This window comes from Aspergillus sydowii (genome assembly GCF_001890705.1).
Source record: "Aspergillus sydowii CBS 593.65 unplaced genomic scaffold ASPSYscaffold_15, whole genome shotgun sequence".
Lineage (NCBI taxonomy): Eukaryota > Fungi > Ascomycota > Eurotiomycetes > Eurotiales > Aspergillaceae > Aspergillus > Aspergillus sydowii.
In genome coordinates this window covers 866,005-887,755 of record NW_024467873.1, presented here as the reverse complement: position 1 = coordinate 887,755, position 21,751 = coordinate 866,005, and the positions used below count along the sequence as shown (strand labels likewise).

The 21,751-nt window shown below is 48.0% G+C and overlaps 8 protein-coding genes across 8 annotated transcripts; 3 read left to right on the top strand and 5 right to left on the bottom strand.

Annotated features, from left to right (window-relative positions):
- Nucleotides 1-707: 707 nt before the first annotated feature.
- ASPSYDRAFT_36227 (putative cytokinesis regulator (Byr4)) lies at nt 708-3,703 on the bottom strand (the record flags this gene model as incomplete). Its single annotated transcript, XM_040845403.1, has 2 exons — nt 708-1,282; nt 1,339-3,703. The coding sequence occupies 2 exons, from the start codon at nt 3,701-3,703 to the stop codon at nt 708-710; spliced, it is 2,940 nt and encodes a 979-aa protein (XP_040697808.1).
- A 1,589-nt stretch (nt 3,704-5,292) lies between these two features.
- On the top strand, nt 5,293-6,582 carry ASPSYDRAFT_82264 (uncharacterized protein; the record flags this gene model as incomplete). Its single annotated transcript, XM_040851144.1, has 4 exons — nt 5,293-5,449; nt 5,551-5,723; nt 5,776-6,082; nt 6,134-6,582. 4 exons carry the CDS (start codon nt 5,293-5,295, stop codon nt 6,580-6,582), a joined length of 1,086 nt encoding a protein of 361 aa, XP_040697807.1.
- A 439-nt stretch (nt 6,583-7,021) lies between these two features.
- Nucleotides 7,022-9,594, bottom strand: ASPSYDRAFT_161454 (putative NADH-ubiquinone oxidoreductase, subunit G; the record flags this gene model as incomplete). The annotated part of the gene is made up of 7 exons (XM_040842994.1): nt 7,022-7,127; nt 7,184-9,065; nt 9,125-9,147; nt 9,212-9,226; nt 9,285-9,336; nt 9,396-9,419; nt 9,480-9,594. The coding sequence occupies 7 exons, from the start codon at nt 9,592-9,594 to the stop codon at nt 7,022-7,024; spliced, it is 2,217 nt and encodes a 738-aa protein (XP_040697806.1).
- A 615-nt stretch (nt 9,595-10,209) lies between these two features.
- Nucleotides 10,210-12,650, bottom strand: ASPSYDRAFT_520589 (putative ER to Golgi transport protein (Sly41)). Its single transcript, XM_040848422.1, has 3 exons — nt 12,629-12,650; nt 11,845-12,563; nt 10,210-11,777 (listed from the first exon to the last, which is right to left on the bottom strand). Exons 2-3 carry the CDS (start codon nt 12,199-12,201, stop codon nt 10,518-10,520), a joined length of 1,617 nt encoding a protein of 538 aa, XP_040697805.1. The 5' UTR covers nt 12,202-12,563; nt 12,629-12,650; the 3' UTR covers nt 10,210-10,517.
- A 396-nt stretch (nt 12,651-13,046) lies between these two features.
- Nucleotides 13,047-16,135, top strand: ASPSYDRAFT_161569 (uncharacterized protein; the record flags this gene model as incomplete). Its single annotated transcript, XM_040843002.1, has 7 exons — nt 13,047-13,233; nt 13,299-13,571; nt 13,629-13,865; nt 14,004-14,429; nt 14,530-14,655; nt 14,711-14,794; nt 14,859-16,135. The coding sequence occupies 7 exons, from the start codon at nt 13,047-13,049 to the stop codon at nt 16,133-16,135; spliced, it is 2,610 nt and encodes an 869-aa protein (XP_040697804.1).
- A 102-nt stretch (nt 16,136-16,237) lies between these two features.
- On the bottom strand, nt 16,238-16,840 carry ASPSYDRAFT_519221 (uncharacterized protein). Its single transcript, XM_040848392.1, has one exon. The coding sequence runs from the start codon at nt 16,694-16,696 to the stop codon at nt 16,340-16,342; it is 357 nt and encodes a 118-aa protein (XP_040697803.1). The 5' UTR covers nt 16,697-16,840; the 3' UTR covers nt 16,238-16,339.
- Nucleotides 16,841-16,985: 145 nt separating this feature from the next.
- ASPSYDRAFT_161722 (Pumilio-family RNA binding repeat-containing protein) lies at nt 16,986-19,958 on the top strand (the record flags this gene model as incomplete). Its single annotated transcript, XM_040843020.1, has 6 exons — nt 16,986-17,294; nt 17,354-18,502; nt 18,550-19,176; nt 19,257-19,536; nt 19,600-19,690; nt 19,742-19,958. The coding sequence occupies 6 exons, from the start codon at nt 16,986-16,988 to the stop codon at nt 19,956-19,958; spliced, it is 2,673 nt and encodes an 890-aa protein (XP_040697802.1).
- Nucleotides 19,959-20,691: 733 nt separating this feature from the next.
- On the bottom strand, nt 20,692-21,378 carry ASPSYDRAFT_162000 (DUF5572 domain-containing protein; the record flags this gene model as incomplete). The annotated part of the gene is made up of 2 exons (XM_040843048.1): nt 20,692-21,019; nt 21,125-21,378. 2 exons carry the CDS (start codon nt 21,376-21,378, stop codon nt 20,692-20,694), a joined length of 582 nt encoding a protein of 193 aa, XP_040697801.1.
- Between the last annotated feature and the right edge of the window lie 373 nt (nt 21,379-21,751).

The following is a 21,751-nucleotide window of genomic DNA, read 5'->3' as shown; positions in this document are numbered from 1 at the left end:
TGGCCCGTCTGGATAGTGTGCTTGATGCCTAGGCTCCTCGAGTCCAAATGCAGAAGAGGTCCTTATTCAATATATCCCCGTGGCGGCGCCATTGTTGAGGGGGTTTTATGTGACAACTTCCGGGAACACCTAGTTAGCTTACTAGGGCATTATTTGCCAGGTGCCAATGAGCAATCTGTCACTAATGTTGCCACCTGTAGCTCTGGAGTTGCGGGCCCTTGGAGTCGACGCATTAAGACAAGGAAGATCAGATCCATTGACTTCGGTACGTGTTTTACACCATATACTGATTACCCGAACGACCACCATCGTGCCGAAGAACCCAGGGTTTTTAACGATCGTTGTGATGGCGTAGGGTCCAGTAGCAAGCTTAGCTGCGGATAGTCTCGGGCAATAATTTCACCCGACAGAAGTAAGTAGGATCAAAATTGAACCTCATAATTTCTATACTATGTTTCATCAGTTCGAGTGAAGTAATAAGAGTATCCACTAACACGAAGAGAACAGGGATGTGGTTTTATAACAAGAACATTTATTGCAACGCAGGAAAAATCACTGCAACAGTCGAATTTCTCGCCACATTATCAGAGCCCGAACACAACAATCAATAGAAGAAGCTCCGCTAAATTCATGGGTATCATCATTATGGTCTCATTCGTCTCACCTCAAGTCTCGGGCGCAGAGGCGGAAGCAATCAAATCAAACAGTCATGCATTATTGAGTTTACGAGCCCCAAGCATGTTGTTGGTCCTTACCAGATCCCGGATAGCCCACCTCCAGTTGCTTCCAAAACCAACATGGGTATGGTTCATCCATTTGTCCACCTTGCGCCTCCACTTTTCTTCTTCCATGCGCTGACGTCGAATGAATTCCGGCCCGACATCAAACTCCTCCGTCATGGGCCATTCATCTAACGAATCCTCGCCGCTCCTGTCATCCCCACTAACTGCAGGACCGAAATCTTCTAGGGTCCCTTGTTGCCTTTTATCGGAGACGCTAGGTTCATCTAAATCTGCCAGGTTAGAGAATATGTCATCCTCGTCCTCAACCGCAACGACTCCGTCCTTCCCGGGCTGCGAGGGTGCCATTTTGAGCCAGCACATGCGTTGTGGATCAAAAACCATCCCGCCGACCACTTGTACATTTTGCATTGCTCCCACATTGGTGATTAGAGCAGGTGAGGGTTTCGGTGATTTAGGTGCGCTAGTATCAAAGTCATCAACCAGGTTCTCATTGCCTTCCCACCGGTAAGAGACGGGGTTGTAATGCATGCCATTCACGGCTTGGTAATTATTAGTACAATGTTCAAGCATATCATTGATAGGAAAAGCTGCTTACATTTCCGTTCTTGGACACCCGCACCAATGGGTTTGATTAACTGCGGCCTGGGTCCAGAGATTGAACCGGATAACCCTTTTTTGCTTCTTATGGATCCCGTTGCTGACGGAGTCCGTGAGACGTTTGGGAATTTCCAGTTCGAACTAAGGGGAGTAAGTGGATTATTTTCCCGAAGTTTCGAAATTGCAGACATAGAAGCAATGCGTTGTTCCCTAGCGTTCCTTGACGCATTGGTATCGCGCGCAAATCGGGGAAGAGATGATTGTTGCAGGGATGGAGCATTCCTTGGCTGCGCCTGCTGTGGAACTTCTGACTTTTGGGGTGCGGATTGGCTTATGCTCAACTTGTTTCTCAAGGATCGCGGAGCTCCACGTCCGCTGGGCTGCTTGACAAATTTGTTCTCGGTGGTTGCCGATGTAGGTAAGTCATCGAAAGAAGCCAATTCAGTTCCGTCACCATAGTTTCGGCGACGCGCTGGTCGGGTAAGAGTTCGCTTAGGAGTTGTGCTCAGTGTTTCTAAGGTCGTGTTGTTAAAATTGCTCCCAGAACCGTGGTGACGGCTTGACCGTGGCAATCGCATAGCGGGGCCCTGTGTATTAACGGTATCGGTAGTACCCTCGGAGCTCGTACGACGGGAATATCGATAGTTTTTAATGCTGGCATGATGAGATTGTCTTTCGGATGCCCCGGCAGGCAAGAATGGCACCTGAGTTTTACGAGCTAACAGCTTCCCGTCTAGTCCAGTGCGATCGATGGAACCAAAGATTCGGGTGTTTAGCCAGCTTGAGCCACCTTGACGAGGGGGGCTTGGGAATGGGGTGCTTGTCTTTGATTGCGGTGCATTCCGCATTGACGGCATCGAGCGTTTCGGTTTTAGTAGCTGCTTCCCAGCGCCGCGTTCATCCGCCAAGGCCTCTTTTGAGATACGGGTTCCCACTATGCGTCGGGTTGGTGTAAAGGGAAGTGATGGTATTGTTGTTGAGCCGGATATAGGGAGACTGGATACGGAGGAGTGAGAGACATGGCCTGGTCGGCGTGGTGAAGTACGAAACTTGGACAAGGGAGCACCACTCTCCGATACTGTTTCCAGATGCGTGGAAACCGGTCGATCATGTCCAGAAAGGCGAGGAATGCGAGTTTTGGGAGATGTCGCCGCATTTGTAAATGTGAGCGTGGTTGCAGAACGCCGAGCCGGACTTTGAAGAGCCTCTGTTCTGTATTTGATATTTGGATTTATTGAAGACTTTTTGCCAATGAATGCCTCGCTGCTGCTTATCTCAAGATCAGAGAAAAAGTCGTCGCAGCGAGATTGATCTTGATCTTGACCCTTATTCTCGGGTGTACAATGAGATAGGTCGGGTGTGTTTGCTTTCCTTGGCTGAGCTAAACGCGAGCCTAGGTCTAAAGGTCCTTCTGGAATCACAAGTCCGTCGAGCCCATCATCGTCACTCTCGCCTGTCAAGTAACTTGAGGCACTTGGGCTGACAATCGAAGCCGAGGAGCTTGGATTCGACCGATGGTCTCGCGTAGTGCCACCAAACCGCACGCCAATACTGCCTTCGGACCAATCGACATCAAGATCATCAGGGTTTGGGCTAGAATTTCTTGCGGAGGGATGCCGTAGTTGAAGGAGGTTATCTGTTGGAAGTTCAAAGTCACCTTCAAAGTCATCCACCGTGGCTGTTCCATTGCTCGGCTCCGTATCATGAATGATACCCGGCCTTTGTGCAGAGCATTGTTTGACTGCTTTTATCGTGGGGACATTATGAGTCTCATTGTTTAGAAAGTCACGCGAGATTGTGTGGGCGGGTGGTTCCGGTGCCGGGCCGTCGCCAGACGATGGAGAAAAGGCATTCAAATGATCTACTGAAGTAGAACCAACTTGCAGAAGGGCCTCAGGGAGAGTGGTCTCATGAAATCGCTTCAACTCTAAAGCAATACTGGGGTTTGGTAGCTCTAAGTCGTCAGACCAATCATCGATAAACTCTCGCTTTGTCTTTTTCTTCCCCAGTCGTTTAATCGTGCCCCCGACAAGGGCATTTTGGGGAATGTCCGCTGGCAATGGGATCCCAGCATTTTTGACAGACGCCATAGCTTCTTCGTTTACGAGTTCGTCATCGTCCAGCAACTGAATCTCCCAATCCTCGTCTCCGCCCGCGGTGGAGTCGATATCGGAACGAGCAGAGCGGCGTGAAGATATCGAGTCACGATGCCCAGACCGACGGATGGATGAGTTTGTCACAGACGTAGCACTTGAGGTAACGCGGAGGTGGATATCCTCGAAGCATTGTAGGTCACCGTCGTCATCCCAACATTCAATTGCCCCGTCACTATTCTGCGGCACTTCAAGAGTAAATGGCGCCATAGTAACTCGATTGTAGGCGTCGTGCGATATGGCACGGACCCATAAAAGAAATATATAGTTGAGGATCGTGAATTTTAAGTCCTTTGCATCGAACGCTCCGGTGCTGATAGGGGGTTTGGATAAGGTAAGAACGTCATGCCGTGCTACTGCTAGATATGTTCGATCCCTGTGAGATGAAAATTAGGACAATTTGTGATGCGTTGGGATTCGACTTGTTGGACGGCTAGGTAGTCCGATTGGCGGTTTGTGTCCTCGATGATATATATGTAGTCGGGACGTGAGGGAAACGACACTTGAGGCCTAATCCAATTATCCGATTATCACGAGGAACTGAAAGGTGGTATGGCAAGAGCGGAGGTAAATTTATAACGTGGGAGAAGTTGGGCCTGAGGGACACGAGTCAAGGTGTCCGCGATCGTGCGAGAGCTCGTGTGTCGTGACAGGGGTGGCTGGTGGAAATTCCCTCGGGAGGAGGGAAATGAGCGTTATGGATACCAACTACGCGAGCATCCGAGGGCCTGCCGAAATAATGTTCATCCCGTCAAATACTTCGTATGGGAATGGCGAAAATTAGGGGATATTATCAGGTGAGGTGGGAGGTGAGTGTCTGGAAGAGAGAAGAGAAACTCGTTTGGTTGATGAGGCCCAAATGAAGTGTGGATTAGATGCTGCGGAGGTGCGGCGTTCCATCCACTAGTTCTATACTAAGTCTCCGGTTGCTCGGACAGTCGTAATAGTAATACTTGTAATGCATCACACTAATTCGAATGCATCAGATTGAGAGGTCTCAGTCTCTCACTCGCATCAGCCTCACTGTCTGACGTATGCTTTGCAGTGTCTCAATTCTGAGAAGACCTGTCGCTGGTCACATCTCAGACATCACTTGCATACTCTGCGCAGATGAGATCTTTGTTCATACTACTTTAGTATGGGCTGTGAATTCTCTAAAAAAAAAAAAAAAAAATCAAGCACAGCACTAGTACTCAGTAATCAATGTCCAGGAGATGCTGATACCAATGCGGTGTTGGTTTTTGGGGACGCGAAACAACTGACAATAAGATAAGCATGCACTACCACCTGTTAGTGTGTGTATATTGTAGAAGCTTCCCAGATGCTGGTGGTGTCAGATACATTATTATATATCAGATGGTTGTTTTACGTTTTTAGATCATGTAAGACCTTGTTTGCTATTGAAGTAAGCGCATACCAACTTGACCGACAGTTGCCGAAGCGGACATCATTCCAAGGCTCCTTTCCCCAGTCTCTAAGTACGTCGCTATAGCTGCTAGTCCCACTGTTTCTTAGTTCTCTTGCGCACACAGACGCATATTCACTAAAAAAAGCTACAGCTCAAAGTTTTCCATACAATAGCACAAAGTTTGTGGTATCAACTAGGTATTAATATTGCCTGTGGGTAAACCCTCCATGGGACGTACTTCATTGAGAGTAGTGATACCAAGGCTACAGCCCAGAGCACAAGGCACCAGCACCTGGTTGCCATGGACTGAGATCTCACAATAAGAAGAAAGAAAAAAGCCGAAAGAACTACTCGCGCCATCTTTCCAAAGTTCTAATTCCACAAGTTCGAGATGTCTCCTGTAAAAGGTACCCTGTCTCCCCGCGTCCTCCACATTCGTCGATCGGACGAAACCGATTCTCATGTTCTTCTTCACGTTTCGCGCTCCGACTCTACCGGGGAGTTGACTATCATAGCGACGGAGGGAGAATTCCCTTACACCGCAACTTGTAAGCGGCCCCTAAAGTTGCTTTCCCTGTTTCGAGCTACTAACGTACACGTGCAGTGCAGCAGTCTCAGCTGAAGAAGCTAAGAACGAAAAGCTACGAAGGTAGCGATGATGAGTGGAAGGATACTGTTCTTTACGTCCTCGGCCTTCAGGGCGAGATGGCACAAACGACAGAGCTTATCGCGGGCATTGAAGCGTCAGCTACCATAAATGACTCCGGAGATGGTCATAAGGCGCTAGTGATCGCCGTGAGGAAGAGAATACAGACAATCACAGTGGGCCTACCCTGATGCGAATATCAAGAACGTTGTATCTGACCATACTCAGCAAAAAATAGGATCTTTAAGCCTCCAACAGAACGATGAACAGGGTATCGAGCTATTTGAATGGTCTAACCTTGCCGTTACCAGGGCGGATATCCTCGAGCAACGCTTCAATTTATTGCTCGATCGCTTCCGTACGGCCGAGGATACAATAACTTTGTTGAACAAGCAGTTGGAGGAGTTCATCAGCTTGAAAACAGAACATGACCAACAACTCATATCTGATTTTGCTCAGTTGTTGAATGAAAAGAAATTGAAGATCCGCAATCAACAACGTCTACTTGCGTCCGCCCAAGTTGACCCCGAGAAAAGTAAGTCGTAAATTACCTGATTGGCGTAACACGAGTCTGATATTAGGAAAGTCTCTACAATGCAGAGGGCTACTGTAACGGACGACCCGAGGCCAAATGTGAAGGAACGGAGACCAAAACGCCCCGCAGAAACGACACCTGATGAATCAGACGGCGATGGTGGGTTTGAGAAAATGCACACCGATGAACTAAAACAACAAGTCGGCAATGTTGCGGATGAGGAAACGGACGATGAAGGAACATCGACCCCCCAGCCATTTGAAGATGATGATAATGCAACGTCTGATGATGAAGATTTGGTCTCAAGTGCTAAAGGACCACAACAAAGAAATCGAAGAAGTCAAGGACTGCATGAACAGGCTGTCGCGAAATCACCGCCGCCAAGGAGAGAGCTGCCCTTTTTAAACAGGACAGGAGAAAAGCCGACACTCACACGACCTTCTCCGGTGCAACGAAGTCCTGATGAAGCAGGAGGAATGACGGATGATGATGAACTATAGTTCGTATTAGCGCATTGGGGCAGAGAAGCAATGTGTTTATTTTAAGTTGATTATTATGCTAAGTGTTGGGAGTTAGCAACGACATGACTATTTTAGAAGTCGTTCGGCCGTACAAGTGCTGGTTTGAGTGGACCAATTGATATCTACACTCTAATACGTATTCTATACGAATACTTTAAGAATCAGTAGGGTTATCTATTCCCGAAGCCGATTTTGAGCTTATGTACAGGTTGGCCCCGCAAGCTTTTGACCTATGTCAGAATGGAGCTAGAAACACTAAAAAAAAGGGATTGAAACAATAATATGATTAAACAGGGACCAATGACAATGTTTACGTAGGTGTTACAGCAACAACGCCTTAAAAAAAAAAAAAATAACAAACCAAAGCGGCCATGATAATCAAGGCTCGAAAGGGTTTTCTTTCTTTCTTTTTTTCCTCTTAACCGTACATGTGCTGAGGAGACACTTCACCACCTGTAGACATGTAGTTTGTATCAGGGTTCCCAGAGGCCTTGGCCGCTGAGGAGCGAGCCATCGTTGGTGAGCTGCGATAAGGTTAGCGCTTAGTGATGGATATAGACGCAGGAGCCTTTGATCTTACCTTCTAGAGATAGAGTCTGTGAAATAGAAATCTTCAATCACCTTCTTGAAGGGCGTGGTGGTTACATTAGCACCCTTGTTTTGATCGACCAGTTGAACTTTGCTTAGTTGGGCCAACGAGGCGGGTTCGACAACATCGTAACGACGCATGACGGGGCTAACTTCTTCCATGCGGTCGCGAAGAGCCTCGATATCATCGTACATGAGAGGGGTGTTGAGGAACTCGCTAGCGGCACGGATGATCTTCCAATCATCACGGGAAGCACCAGGCATCGAGGTTGCTGCACGGGTAACCTGAACACGGCCTTCGGTGTTGATGTAGGTGCCTGATTTCTCAGTATAGGCAGCGCCTGGCAGAACAACATCTGCAAGCTGAGCTCCGCGGTCACCATGGTGTCCTTGGTAGATAACGAATGCGTCACTAGGAATATCGGACTGTGTGACTTCGTCCGCGCCAAGTAGCCAAACCATTTTGGGCTTTGTCTGCGCAACTTCTGGGGACGGTGTGGTGAAGCCGACTTCGTACGCGGCCGCACGCGATGCCGCGCGCTGAAGAACGTTATAACCCTGCCATTCCGGTGTGTTGAAATTGCTAGAGTGCTTCTCCGCAAAGCTTCCGACTGCCTCAAAAATTGCCTTTGCACTTTCATGCTCTGCTGCAGCACTGCCGACAATAATCATGGGTCGCTTAGCGGAAGCCAGCTTCTTGCCAAAGGAACCTGAGAGGGCGGCCTTCAGAGCACCAACATCCGAGCCGAGGTGTTCAAAGTCGAAAGTGCTATCAAACGTTTCTCCAACGAGGCCGATCTCGAGATCAGAACGAAGGTACTGTTTGCGAATGCGAGCATTAAGAACAGAAGCTTCATGGCGAGGGTTCGTTGCAACCAAGAGTATGGCATCCGCCTCCTCGATTCCATAGATCTTAGAGTTGAAGAGATAGTTCGAGCGGATGTCAACACCGTGGGCGATGGGTGAGTTACCGCCAGGTTGATCCAAGGCAAGGTTATCAGAGCCGAGCTTGTTAGCCAAGTCTTTCATGGCAACCATGGTTTCCGCGTCCACGAGGTGGCCGGCAATGGCCTTGAACTCGTTCTCTTTTGGCTGCAGTTTTTGGTGAACTGATGCGATTTCGGTTAGGGCTTGCTCCCATGTCGCAGGAGCAAACTTTCCTTCCTGCCGGATTAGGGGGGTAGTGAGTCTCTGAGTCTTAAGACCATCGCATGCAAAACGGGATTTGTCATTGATCCATTCCTCATTAATGTCATCGTTGAGCCTCGGTAGAACGCGCATCACTTCCATACCACGGGTATCTATCCGGACGTTGGACCCTAGGGCGTCATGCACATCGATGGATTCGGTGTGTTTCAGCTCCCAAGGACGAGCGCGGAAGGCGTATGGTTTTGATGTCAGGGCACCAACAGGACAAAGGTCGATAATGTTGCCGGAAAGCTCGGTATCCAGATTCTGTTCTAGATAAGTCCCGATCTGCATATCGTTTCCTCGGCCGGTGGTTCCGAGCTCGGGGGCGCCAGCAACATCATTCATGAATCGGACGCAACGAGTGCAGTGAATGCATCTGTTCATAGAAGTTTTGACCAAGGGACCAATGTTCTTGTCTTCAACAGCGCGCTTGCCACTAAGTTCGTGAAAACGTCCGCGGTCCGCACCGTACCGCATTGACTGATCTTGAAGATCACACTCTCCTCCCTGGTCACAAATTGGACAATCAAGAGGATGATTCGCAAGAAGGAACTCCATAACACCTTCCCTAGCTTTATGCACTAGTGGAGAACTTGTTTTGACATTCATACCCGGTTGGACGGGCCAGGCACATGATGCCACCGGTTTGGGGGCTCTTTCGACTTCGACTAGACACATGCGGCCTATTCAGGTTAATAATTAGCATAGTCGTGGTTCTTCCGTAAGACTATTGGGGCCATACAGTTTCCTGCAATCATTAATTTTCTACCGAGTGCATTAGTAGCCGACGGTGAAAGTAGGGGGGGAGGGGGAGGGGAGAATCGCATACTCATGGTAACAGTATCTGTCACGAATTGTCAGCAACCATTTATAATAAGTCTCGGGCGAAATCACGTATATACCTAGGAATTGTAGCTCCTGCCTTCTCGCATGCTTGAATAAGAGCCGAGCCAGCTGCATTGGTGAATGTAAGTAGCGTTCTTCCGGGAGAGTTCCAAGGAGTCGATAATCACCTTCCACCGAGACTTTCTTGCCATCTATTCGATAAAAACATTAGATATTAAGCCAGGAGAGTAATATGGATGTTAATGACATACCAATTGTGAGTTCCACCTCAGCAGAACGAGGGATTGTGGTTGCGAAGGCCCTGGCAGTATTGACATTTGGAACCCGGACAGACCGGGCGGCCGCGCGGAATAGCTGCGGCCGCATACTGTGTACGAAAGAAACAAGGGGGAGAAATGGAAGAAGACGAAGAGAGAAGCCTAGAAAGAAAGGCGGCCGAGGTGCAACTTGGGGAGAAACTGGTGTCTTTCGGTCAAAGCACTTTTGGTGTCAGGTTGGATTCTCGCAGTTCCGGTCCGGGCGTCACTCGCAAATTGCTGCCTCCGGATTGGCTCGGTGCCACGGGAAATCCCTTCATCCGAACCAAAGCCTTTTTCTTGCTTTCTCAGCAAATTCAGGTTTGTTTTTCTTTTTTCCTTTTCTCTCCATCTCATTCACGGGCATGTTTATTGTAGGTGGTAGGGTTTCATTTGTCCCTCCCTCCTCTGCATCATGATCCAAGAGCAGGATGCACTGAGCTGGAGCCCCGGAAGGTAATCCTCAACAGTTGAAACACTGGCGGAGATGCCTACTGAAGGTAGAGTTCCTTACCGACAGCGGCGACAATTCGCGACGCATGTTAAATAATACTATGTGGTTTTGTCTCTTCAATAATTTTTCTAGCTCGTGCCTGACTTAGCGCCTAAATATATCTACTTGTTCCCTTGAAAAAAGAAAAAAAAAATAAAGACCAATAAAATACGTATCCTTGCATCAATTACTACCACCTGTCGCTCTACTAGTTATCTTGGTTTAAGACTTTTCGCAGGCTAGTCATAAGAAAAGGTGACAATACCCTTATTGTATGGTAGTGTTCCATCTGGTCAACTATTTTCTGCCCACTGGACTATATAACTAAGACGCCCAGCAAGCCAACAGCAACAAAACCTCTATGTTCCTAATGGTTCATTAATTTTGTACATGCAGGGGCAATTTTGTTCCTAATTCAACACCGCCGCGACATGCTACAGGACGGGAAATTCTAATCCAAGATACATAATTATTGGCGAAACACGTGCAAAGGCTGCTAATCAGGAGTCGCTTGCTTGCCAAGTCATCTCTTGTTTTGTGCCAGGCGGCAACCAAGCTTTCGCATTGCTACTTGCCCTTGGGCGAGCGTGACCGATACCATCATCTTTTTTCGAGTTGCTGGAGATGGAATGCGAATGATTCGGAACGTATCGACCTAGGGATTTTCCTTGAGGAAATGCATAACCGTTGGAATCCCAGGCTTTGCTGGCCGGGCGAGTATTCAAAGGGAGGACCGTTTTATTCGAGTGGAAGTGGTCCGCGTTGGCTCTCTGATCTGCGGCATCGTCATGGCTATTGCGATCGTAGAGATAAAGTCCAATGAAGGTTAGGCCAATGCCAACACCTTGAACGGATGTCGTAGAGTTACCAAACCAAACAATGGCAACAACAATCACAAATACCCTCTTTATGAGAGACGCGACGGAATACGACACAGGTGAAATCATGGAAAGGATGACGAACGCCAGGATGTTCTGAGCGAAGTGAGACACCCCATTGAACACAAATTCGAGGAAAAGAGCGCCATGGTCCAATGATCCAGCCTTGTTTGTGAGGGAGATGGCACCATCGTACATCAGATCAGAGAATAAGGGATAACCCTCGGTGACGAGCCAAATGGGCAATGTGAGGATGAAAGCCAACCCAGAACAGTAGTAGAGCAGATTCAATTTGTCCAGCTTTCGGCGACCTGTGGACTGCATATCTGACTCCGCACGTTCGGCTTCGTTGAAAAGCTTTTTCGAAAAGATATTTTGCGAGACAAATACCAGAGCCGCAACTAGAGCGCATAGTATGCCAAAAAAATTTGTGGAAAAACCTGTCGAACAAGCAAGCATGACACCCAGTGTCAGCGGCACGAGAGATAGGTAAGTTGCCATGGCATAGCGAATGCGGAAAAAGAAGCGGTATGCTATCACAGTAAACAATGGAGAGAGTCCCTTGATGGTGTGAACTAGCGAAACAGGTATTTGAGATGTTGCCATCGAGCTTAGAATATGTCCTGCTAGTTGGAATACGGCGAGAGGTAACGCGGACATTATAACATCGCGCGACGGTGGGCGAATATTGTTCTTGAGTGCCGGTATGCTGACTTTGAGCGAGGGAATCACGGTCGACAGGTATGAGAGTAGGAGGCAATATATCGATACAAACGCAAACTGCACGGCCGTGAGTGTGATTGGTTTTGGAAGCGCGTTTAAAATAGATTTCGAGGATGTATTTGTCAAAGCCGAAGTAGTATACCAAACGAGGCAAAGCACCTGCAGACGAGTAAGCGGCGGCAATTGGCGGGACTTTAGAAGGGGGTAGGTAGGTAGAGAGTTATACTATTAGTCTGTATGAAACAGGTGCTCTAAGCGCTTGAGCCAAATCTTGCGCATTAGCGCTGACACTACCATTGCGTGTCCTAATCGCACTTATGGTCTCGCTGATGCTCTTTCTGGGCTTTCGTTTTGGATCTCTGGCTGGTCTATAGTCCCACCGATCATTGGGCGCATACCTGACTGTGGAATTGAGATGTAGCGTTTTCGACTCCGTGGAATCATATTCTTCGTCATGGAACGGTGGGAACTTGTCTATCGGACTGGCCATGTTTTGAGGGCTGGACACTTTGACTGAAGTTTGTAACTCTGGTTGTCGTATCGACGCGCGCCGCCCCGTGCCTGTCACAGTGGTTGTGGACATTTTCCTATCCTTTCAAGTGCGCCCGTGTAGGATTGTCGTGCAATGCGGGATAGACACAAATTTTGCGTCAGCACGGATAACGCTTTTCAAGTGTTGCCCCGGATGGTTCCCTTGAGACCGGATGCGGCCAAGTTGTCTCTTCCGATACGTTTCTAAAATCGATGATTAATCTGCGCGGCTATCCGCAAAACCTATGGCTCTCGAGTACTGTTTTAGGCGGTGGATGTGGCATGGGTCGACTTCGTGGCAGATACTCAGGTAGTATCCATCTGTCACCATCCTGATTTATTGGGAGTGAACTTCAGAGGTCCCGAGGTCTCGACGGAACTCTTAATGTCGGAGGGGACGAGAGCGGAAATCCACTAGCGCGCTTTGGTGTTAGTGAGGAGAGAGATGACGAATCTCTGAGTCACTACTGACCACTTACATTCAAGATTTGAGGAACGCTTGATGCACACGACGGGAAGCTCTCGCCGTGGGAGGAGCGATACACCTTCTGGACAAGGGACCGATCGACTCCCGACATTGTTACCTGGCTGTCCCTGGCGATCAGATAGTTAATCAATTATCTTACTCCGTAGATAGCCTAAGACCCAACTTCAAGTGTCAACCTTTGCGCGGGTCAACTCTTTTGAGCAGCAAAATATTTTAAAAGAACCGATCATTTGAGCGCGACCAATTTCTAACTACTCTGAGCAAGGACGACGCGCTGATTTTGATGAGGGTGTCCAGTTAGGTTTCTTACCTACTTGATTCAGTACACACAATCCCGCATTCTTAAATGAGGACCCAAGGTCGCAGCAATCTGATGCCAGCTCCACCTGTGGTGTGGCATGCATAGAACCATGTACTTCTCATCGGCATACTTCTCAAAGATACTGGTTCATGTGGCCCTATTCCGCAGTGCACTTTGCAGCGTATGGTCTCTCGGCCCACAATTTCACACACCCCAGTACCCGCTTGACGAGATCTCCAATGTTCACTTCTCAGAGAAATGGCAGGTCCTCGGCCCTTTCGAATGCGGAACAAGAGGTTAGTATTTCTCTACCTCACTTGTGGAGTAATATACCAACCAGACTTTTATAATCGTTTTTCAGAAGCCATTTGGGGAACTGATCCTCTGGAGTATTGGGGCGGATTCACAAACCTATCATTTGACGAGACGGTAGGGTTCAACAGCCCTCTTGCGACAGACGGAATCGTGAGATGGGACTCGGTGTGGGCCAATGTCACCAATTCTCCCCCGGCACAAAGCAGGGCAGAGCTTGTGGTAGATTTTCCACAAATAAATTGGAAGTCCCTTCAATCCGTATATGGATGGTCGGCGCTGCAGTACCAGGCTTGGGTGCGTGGATACATCAACTTGCCTAGTTCAAATTACCAGGCAGTTGGGATATTTACGGACGGTATCTTGGATTTATTCATAGACGGTCAACGGTACTTTGGCGGTGACTTTTACAGCTATCGCAGAGCACCTCTGATACTGGGGCTCGCACCCGGAGAGCATGTCATTGAACTGCGGCTCATTCGTGATGTTCGGGCCTTGGGTGGTCAAGGTGATCCCACAATAAATGTAGTGCTCGAGGCCAAAATACGCCACGAACTGTTAACGATTGACGAACGAAGCCTTTTGATACCCGAAACTACAAATTGGCATTTTGGGAGTTCCTGGGGGTCAGTGAACGTGCAGAACAATGCCGCTGAATGGGTAGAGGTGCTTTCCCTCAGCTGTTCTGATGTTGGTGCCAATATTACCCATCACTTCTAGCTCACAAATGACAAAATCGGATAGTTTCCTCTAGATATGAGTGCGCCATTGCCTCTTGCTCCATACCAAACCCGGCCACTGCCTTTCCGGCTCATAGGCCGCAGTCTCTTGAGTGCCAGGTTTTCGGTCGATATTCGCTATAGACTGATTCAAGGCGGAAATACCTGGGTGCAATCTTTCATCATCAAGGTTATCAATAAGTCTTTCTCTGAGCCTCAGCGGTTGACATACATCCACCCAGCCGGCATTGTTTCGTATGCTATCTTACGTCCACCACCCCTCGATTCTCCTTGTTTGTTGAATAAGGCGATCATGTCTCTACCTGTCGTAATAGGCCTCCATGGAGCAGGACTTGAGGCTGACAGTGCGCAAATCCGCCAGATGCTGGACTCTGCTTACGGTATCTGTGCGTGGATGTTGTTCCCAAGCGGTGTTACCTCTTGGAGTGGCGATGACTGGCGTAAGTACTTGGTTGCGGTGCTTCTTGGTTCTGTGTCTGAGAACAACCAAAGCGCCTTTTTGATTAGAATGTCATTTTCGCTAATTCCTTTTCGCAATAGATACTTGGGGTGTTGCAGATATAAGGGCTGCCGTGAGAGCTGTGCCTGACTGGAAGGGAGCTGTTGGTTGGAGTGGCCCGGGATTCTCGACTGATGATTGGATTGCGCTAGGGCATTCAAACGGAGGTAAAGCCTCGGATTCAGTGTTCATGATTACATTGGATGGCTCACCAAGTGACAGGTCAGGGTGTCTGGTTTCTTGTCACTCATCATCCCGATAATATTATCGCTGCTGCCCCGGTGTCGGGGTATACATCTATTGAAAGTGAGCTATTTTTACCCGTCACTCCAAAGAAATCCACCCATAATTGCAGATTCTGATCATGTAGATTACGTACCATATAACATGTGGCGAGATTCCGAGCCTCTGATCTCCGCCATCCTTCATCAATCGCGGGCTAATTTCAAACATGAACTTTTGGTAGCAAATGCTGCTGGTATCCCAATATTACAACAGCATGGCTTAAACGACACAAATGTCCCGGTATATCATTCGCGCCTTATGCATCAGTTGCTAGAGGAGACTGGTCGGTCATCTGGTTATGTCGAGTTACCTCATGAAGGCCACTGGTATGATGGTGTGATGACAACCGCTCCACTGCTGAAGTTTTATAATGATTCCTTACAATCGATACCAAAGCGTACTCCATTGAAGTACACAATGTACGTTCCACCTCCCGGAGACATGGTGTCCAAAGGCGGAATATGTGTGGATCAGCTACAGTCTCCTGATATATTCGGGCGTTTGCATGTCAAAAAAGATTCGCATGCAAGGGTCTGGTACATACAGACGCAAAACATCCATCGTTTCCATCTTACAGCCAAAATATGCAAGACTGAAGCAGATCCCATGATCTTGGTTTTAGATGACATGGACATTCATTTCGAAGTTGACCAGGTCCAGTGTGAGTCCACGTGGTATGTAAAAGATACCAAAAGTGGTTGGATTAGCTCGACGAAAAATGATTGGCGGTCTATATCCCAAAGATATGGCCGTCAAATGGGTGCAATGGACGCTATTCTGCGAACCAATGGGATATTCACCATCAACGTATGCTCGGTTGGTGTTGAGCAAACGGCGCTCCAAATTAGCCGCAACCTTTTACAGTATTTCGCCGCCGACTCGCACATCAATCGGGAATGCAGCTTATTGAACACAACATTCCCGGGGAATGTCATAACGGTCTCGTTAGGGAACGAATTGCCAGTCTCATTGCTACCGTCATATCCAATTGATGTTGCAGATGACCATATCGCTTTATATAGAGGGTTACTCCCAGCTCCAGGCAGCATTCATGGAAGTGTAAATTTCGAGATGGGAGGACAATATCAAAGGTATACCGTCAACCGTGAGCCCGCAATGGGTGCTCTATTCCTCCGTCCTCTGGGAAACGAGAGTCTGGAACTGGTAGTGTGGGGTGAGGATATGAATGGCCTTGAGCAGGCTGCACGCCTTGTGCCTACACTTACCGGAGCTGGTCAGCCCGAATTCCTAATTCTCGGTGACAGTTGTCGCTGGAAGGGCCACGCGGGGCTCTATGCGGCTGGTCATTTTGACAAATTTTGGCAAATCTCAATAGGGTCTTATATTGCCAGTGGCACATAAGGTTTTTGGATCTTTTGTGGCTGGCCGAAGATATGGCATTTTCGGCTTGGGCTAGCTTGTTAACAAAGCATGTACGTGTGAGTGACGAATTCCCACTTTATACCTGGAGTTATTGCTCTCTAGCTACTCTGTACTACCTACATAATACTACGCTAGTAGGCCAAAGAGGGCCCCGGTATTATTTCGGAGCTTTGGCTTCGTAATTCAAAGAGAGTGTATTTTTGAATCTGCTGTGTGTCCATTAAACATGGACCCTAGTTGGTTATGCAGCAGGTAAGAGAGTCTCTTAGTGTCGTAATTCGCGTGCGGTATGTTGATGAGCTTTTCCACCGAGTAGTTGAGGTGAGGTCTCGCGAGATGGATGGTTCTCTTCCTTCCATTTTCAGCAGATCCTTCTACTATGATGGACAGGCGCCTGGCTTTCTTCTCGTTTGCAACATTCACCCAGGAACCTCCCTGCCTCTCCTTCTTCTCCACTGATCCTGTCGTTGTTTCCCAATTGTCTGTCTGTACTTGCTCCTTGAATCTATTCTGCTGAGGTATCTTTTCTAATTCCCGCATCTCCCTCTTTCTCTCCCTCCCCCTCTCTCTTCTGATCTCTTTTCTAGATACTTTAGTATACCTTCTGCTGCGTCCCAAGCCTCAAGTGAGGGAAGTCAGTAGGAAACACCTGCTTCTTTTCTCTGCTATTTTTTAAGCACTTTCTCCTTCAACTTGCTGTTGCATGTACGAGCGGTTGGACTTTGTGGATGTCCTTGTCTTTTACGGCATCCTGATCTCGGCTTCGTTTACCTTCTTCGCAACGCAAATCCCTGTATTGAAGAGATCTGGTTTCTTTTGATGATTCAACATGTCTTTGCTTTCGATCGCGTTGCCGGAGACTGGCTGCAGAAGCCCTGGTGAGATACAATCTTCCAATAATGGAAATGGTGAAATTCGCTCCTTATCTATTGGGGGTGAAATATCAGTATGTTCACATACGCACTGCACTGCATCTATCATTGCTTTCCTGGTCAAATTTCTAACAGACTTTGTGAATCTCCTCCAGGGCCCCAAGCACCAAAACGCCTGCATCAGCCCCCCCGAACCGCTGGAGACATCCAAGCTTGGAAATCTTCAGTCTCCCGTCAGCCAGAAAAATGACAATACCCCAAATAAGGTCGAGTTTCTCTCAATTTTATCTTCTCCCTTGTTAAAAATGGTATCTCACAATCCCAGAAGCAGAAGTTAGAGCATTTCAACAATGCCGTTCCTTTGGTGGGAAATTCCAAAATAGAAAAACTGCTAGCGAAACTGTCGCCAAAGGCTCAGGTTTCAGACACCAAGCAGGCCTCGAATCACGAGATCCTCTCGAAACTATCGGAGCAGCAATTATTCCTTGACCAGCAGAAAAACGTTCTGTCCAAGAATGAAGTAGACAGCATGGGGAGCCCTGGGGAGCTTGACGAATCTCCTGGTTTTTCGCTGCATACGGGTGTCAACAGGCGTAATAGCGCACAAGACGCAGCGAGTCAAGATGGTTCTGACCCGGAAGCTTCTGAATTACTTCGTCTGAAACACGAACTTCAGGCTGCAAACTCACGAATCGCCCTGCAGGAACAAGAACTGGCACAATCCCGTGTTATCAACCACACCCTGGACCAGGCTCTTGGTCCTCCATCTGAAGCCGATTTTAGTGGACGCGACATAAGCGAACAAACGTTCAGCAACCTGCAAAGCGCATTCAACACATCCATACCGACCCCTAATTTACTCCAGGATGGCTGGAACACGCAGGAAGATTCACAGTCGGATATATCCGATGCACTTTCCGCCGGCGCTTACAATAGGGCTAAAAGATTTTGGCCACATTCTACCCAGTCAGTTTACGGCGGGGGACTCAACTCGGAAAAGGCCTGTGGTGATAACAATCTTCCCCTGTCCGGCGCTTCCTTTGGTCAGGATTCAAGCAGATTTTGGAGACAATCAGCAACAACCCCTGCTGTTCCGGGCAACGGTTCTTTTCACCCGCAGCGAGTGCTCTCTGGCCCTTCTGTTACCCCTTGTAGTTTTGACGGACCATTCCCGGAGGATCAAGGTAGGTTTTTTCATGCATCGGGGCTTGGACCTCGCCATCCAATTGCTCAGTCGAACCGCATCGGACCATGTTTTCCCGGGGCAAGCTCTCCCTGGACTGCATTTGCTCCTTGCTCAGGCGACAGCCAGGGCTCTCGATCACCCCCGAGTAAACCAAGCAGCACCTATCAGCAAGTCGGATTGTACCCACTGCCGCCATATCATCAAAGACCTATCGCACCTCCGCTTTCACCAACAACGACGGAGTTTTCAACCCCCAGCGGTAATTCGGTGCAATGGGCTGCCTCGTCTGTGAGTTATACTTAAGTTGATACTTGTGCCTTAGCTGACTGGCTGAGGTCGGTGGGGTTCCCATCCAGACGTACATTTCGCCACTTGAACCACTCAACTACCGGCGCCTACTTGATAAGAACGTTTCCTGTGATTGGAAGTATATAGTGGACAAAATCGTTTGCAACAATGACCAGCAGGCCTCAATATTTTTGCAGCAAAAGCTCAAAATTGGAACAACAGAGCAGAAATATGATATAATCGAAGCGATCATACAACAAGCGTACTCGCTCATGGTAAATCGGTTTGGGAACTTTCTTGTCCAACGTTGCTTCGAACACGGAACCCCTACGCAGATTATTGCCATTGCGAATGCTATTAAAAACAATACTTTGAGTCTCAGTATGGATCCTTTTGGTTGCCATGTGGTCCAAAAGGCATTCGACTGCGTGCCCGAAGAACACAAAGCCGTTATGGTCCACGAACTGCTGCGTAGGATTCCTGAAACCGTTATCCATCGGTATGCATGCCATGTCTGGCAGAAACTCTTTGAATTACGATGGAGCGGCGAGCCTCCACAGATCATGGCGAAGGTTAATGAAGCATTGCATGGAATGTGGCACGAAGTTGCGCTGGGCGAGACTGGAAGTCTTGTGGTCCAGAATATCTTTGAAAACTGCATTGAAGATGAGAAGGTAATGAAACTTTATGTCTATTCCTCTAGTCACATATAACTTGCTCCACAATTGAACAGAGTGCTAACTGCTGTGCCTAGCGCCCAGCCATTGAAGAGGTCCTAAGCAAGGTCGATGTGCTTGCTCACGGTCAATTCGGAAACTGGTGTATTCAACACATCTGTGAGCATGGCGCCCCGCATGACAAGAGCCGCGCCATTGAACATATCCTCCTTTGGGCTGTGGATTACAGCATGGATCAGTTTGCGTCCAAGATCGTTGAGAAATGCTTGAAGATTGGCGGAGCAGACTTCCTAGACCGCTACTTGTCGCGAGTGTGTACTGGTCGGACAGATCGGCCAAGAATGCCGTTAATTGACAGTAAGCGAATTCGATTCTGTTCCTTTATACCCTTTATATGGATATCGTACTAAAACTAAGAAGTTGCTGGGGACCAATACGGCAACTATCTCATCCAGTGGATTCTTATGAATGCTGCTTCCCACCAGCGGGAGCTTGTCGCAACCCATATCCGGTAGGGCTTCTTGGTCACGCCATATACAACGATTCTAATAAACCATCCCAGAAAACATATGGTTTCTCTCCGTGGATCCAAGTTTGGTTCGCGCGTGGCAATGCTTTGTTGCAATCTGTCTCATACCACTCGCACAGGACCCGGGACGGGCGCCCAGATAGGTCGGTTCAACAATTTTAACGATGATCGATTCCAGGCACCGACCCAACACGTAGGGCGCTTCAGCCGTGGAAGTCAGTGGAACCCTAGCTATCCCCCTTTCCGTTAGGAGAATGACAGCCGGAATGTTACAAGATACCTGAAACATCTCGAAAGTACAGAAGCCGGCATGGCCGACCAAAGACATAGATTCGATCTTAGTGTGATTTGTCGCATGAATGGCCTGCAAGTCGGACTCCGAGCTTTCCACATCTACATGGTTGGGCGAGGCTGGAAAAAGCTTGATATCCTATGCCACGTGCTCATTTCATTATACTCATCTGGTTGAAGTCTTACACTCTTCATTGTTTATGTTTTTTTTTGTTTTGTTTTCAGTGTCCATGTTTCCAGTGTCCCATCAGCACAGAATTTGATGGAAATGTATTATTTTTTGTGGAAATGACCCGCGCTTTATGAGTGCACAATTATGGATTGCGTTCGGAGAGGTCACAGCAGCAATGGATTGCTTGCGCAACTGCTTTTTAGACTCGACTCAATGCTGTTTGTTTGACTATTGCATATTCATAACTATGGATTTTTTGTATTCATATATGTGGTCCCTTCTTGATAGGCATGTCATTACTAGTTCCTGCTCCAGAAAGAAGCTATGATCCACGAAGTACCATTTCTAGCGTTTTATATTGGGCTTAGATGTGCAAAAAGAAAAGAAAAGAAAAGAAAAACTAGGTTTCAATTATATATTTCCGAAGCTTGGGTTCCTAGACAGTTCGTGAGCGGCCTACTTCACTGGAATCGTTGTTATAGTTGCCATACCTCATCCGACGAGATGATACCTAGAGCCCCTAGGTAGTTTCCTCACTCTCCCAGGGTTTTAATCTCCTTGGCTTCGCACTTGGGGCACCCTGACCCGTCAAAAGAGTATCCGGTATCTCTTGGATCCCTGGGATAGGCTGGCCGGTGGTAATAAGCTCGACTATATGGGCAAAAGAAGTGGGATAGGTTGGTTCTTGTAAAGTTGATTTCGATACTTGATGCTCAGAAGATGATGCCTCAGATACTGTGAATGAACTGGTTTCTTGGGATTCATCCAGGGAGTTCCTGGGTCTTGGCCTTGTTTCAAGCCAAGATTTGAAGGCCGCAATATTCAGCGGCGACGCAAGGTTCTTTTTCCTGGGAAGAACAAGATCAGATCAGCATAAACAACAGAAATATTTACCACCATACATGAAAATATCAGGATTAGGAACCATCACCCACCGCTTACAGGGGGCATACCTCGTAAAGTAATAACACTTCGCCTGTAGAACCAAATCATCGTCGCGGGCTATCTCCTCTTCCGATGCGGGCGTCTCGGGATGTCCGAGTATTATCGCAAGACCTGCTGCAAATTCACGGTCCTTTGTGAATGGATACGTCCTTAATTGTTCAAAAACTTCTGTCTGATGTTGTGGGGTTTCTGTTTGCAAGGTGGTGCTCCCGTGGAAAGGTGAAGGCGGAGAAGATGTCTCCGGCTCTGTGGCTGTATTCATTGGCGGCCAGGTTTGTGTCGCCCTTTTTATTTCCTATCTTTTGACTCGTACAATAGACTGTCGGCTTTTTGGGGAGCTTGCCTCGTTTGAATCACTGGATTACTGAGAGTTGGTTTTGCTTGGTGCTGCAGCTTTGTAGAAGTTGTGGATTTGGAGTTTGCGGAGGAAGCTTGGAATAGCCGAGGCTTCTTCTACTGTGACTTACGGGTCTGGTTTGTCAGTACTATCGGGAAAATTGTTGCGCGTGGCTCTGACATTTTGACAGGTATTCAAACAAGATATTACTGAACAAGAAGCGGGTTAAAACGTCAAAATTATGCAGCTGACCCAAGCTGCAGCCTCTAACTCGCTTTGTATTGGGTATCTATATTTC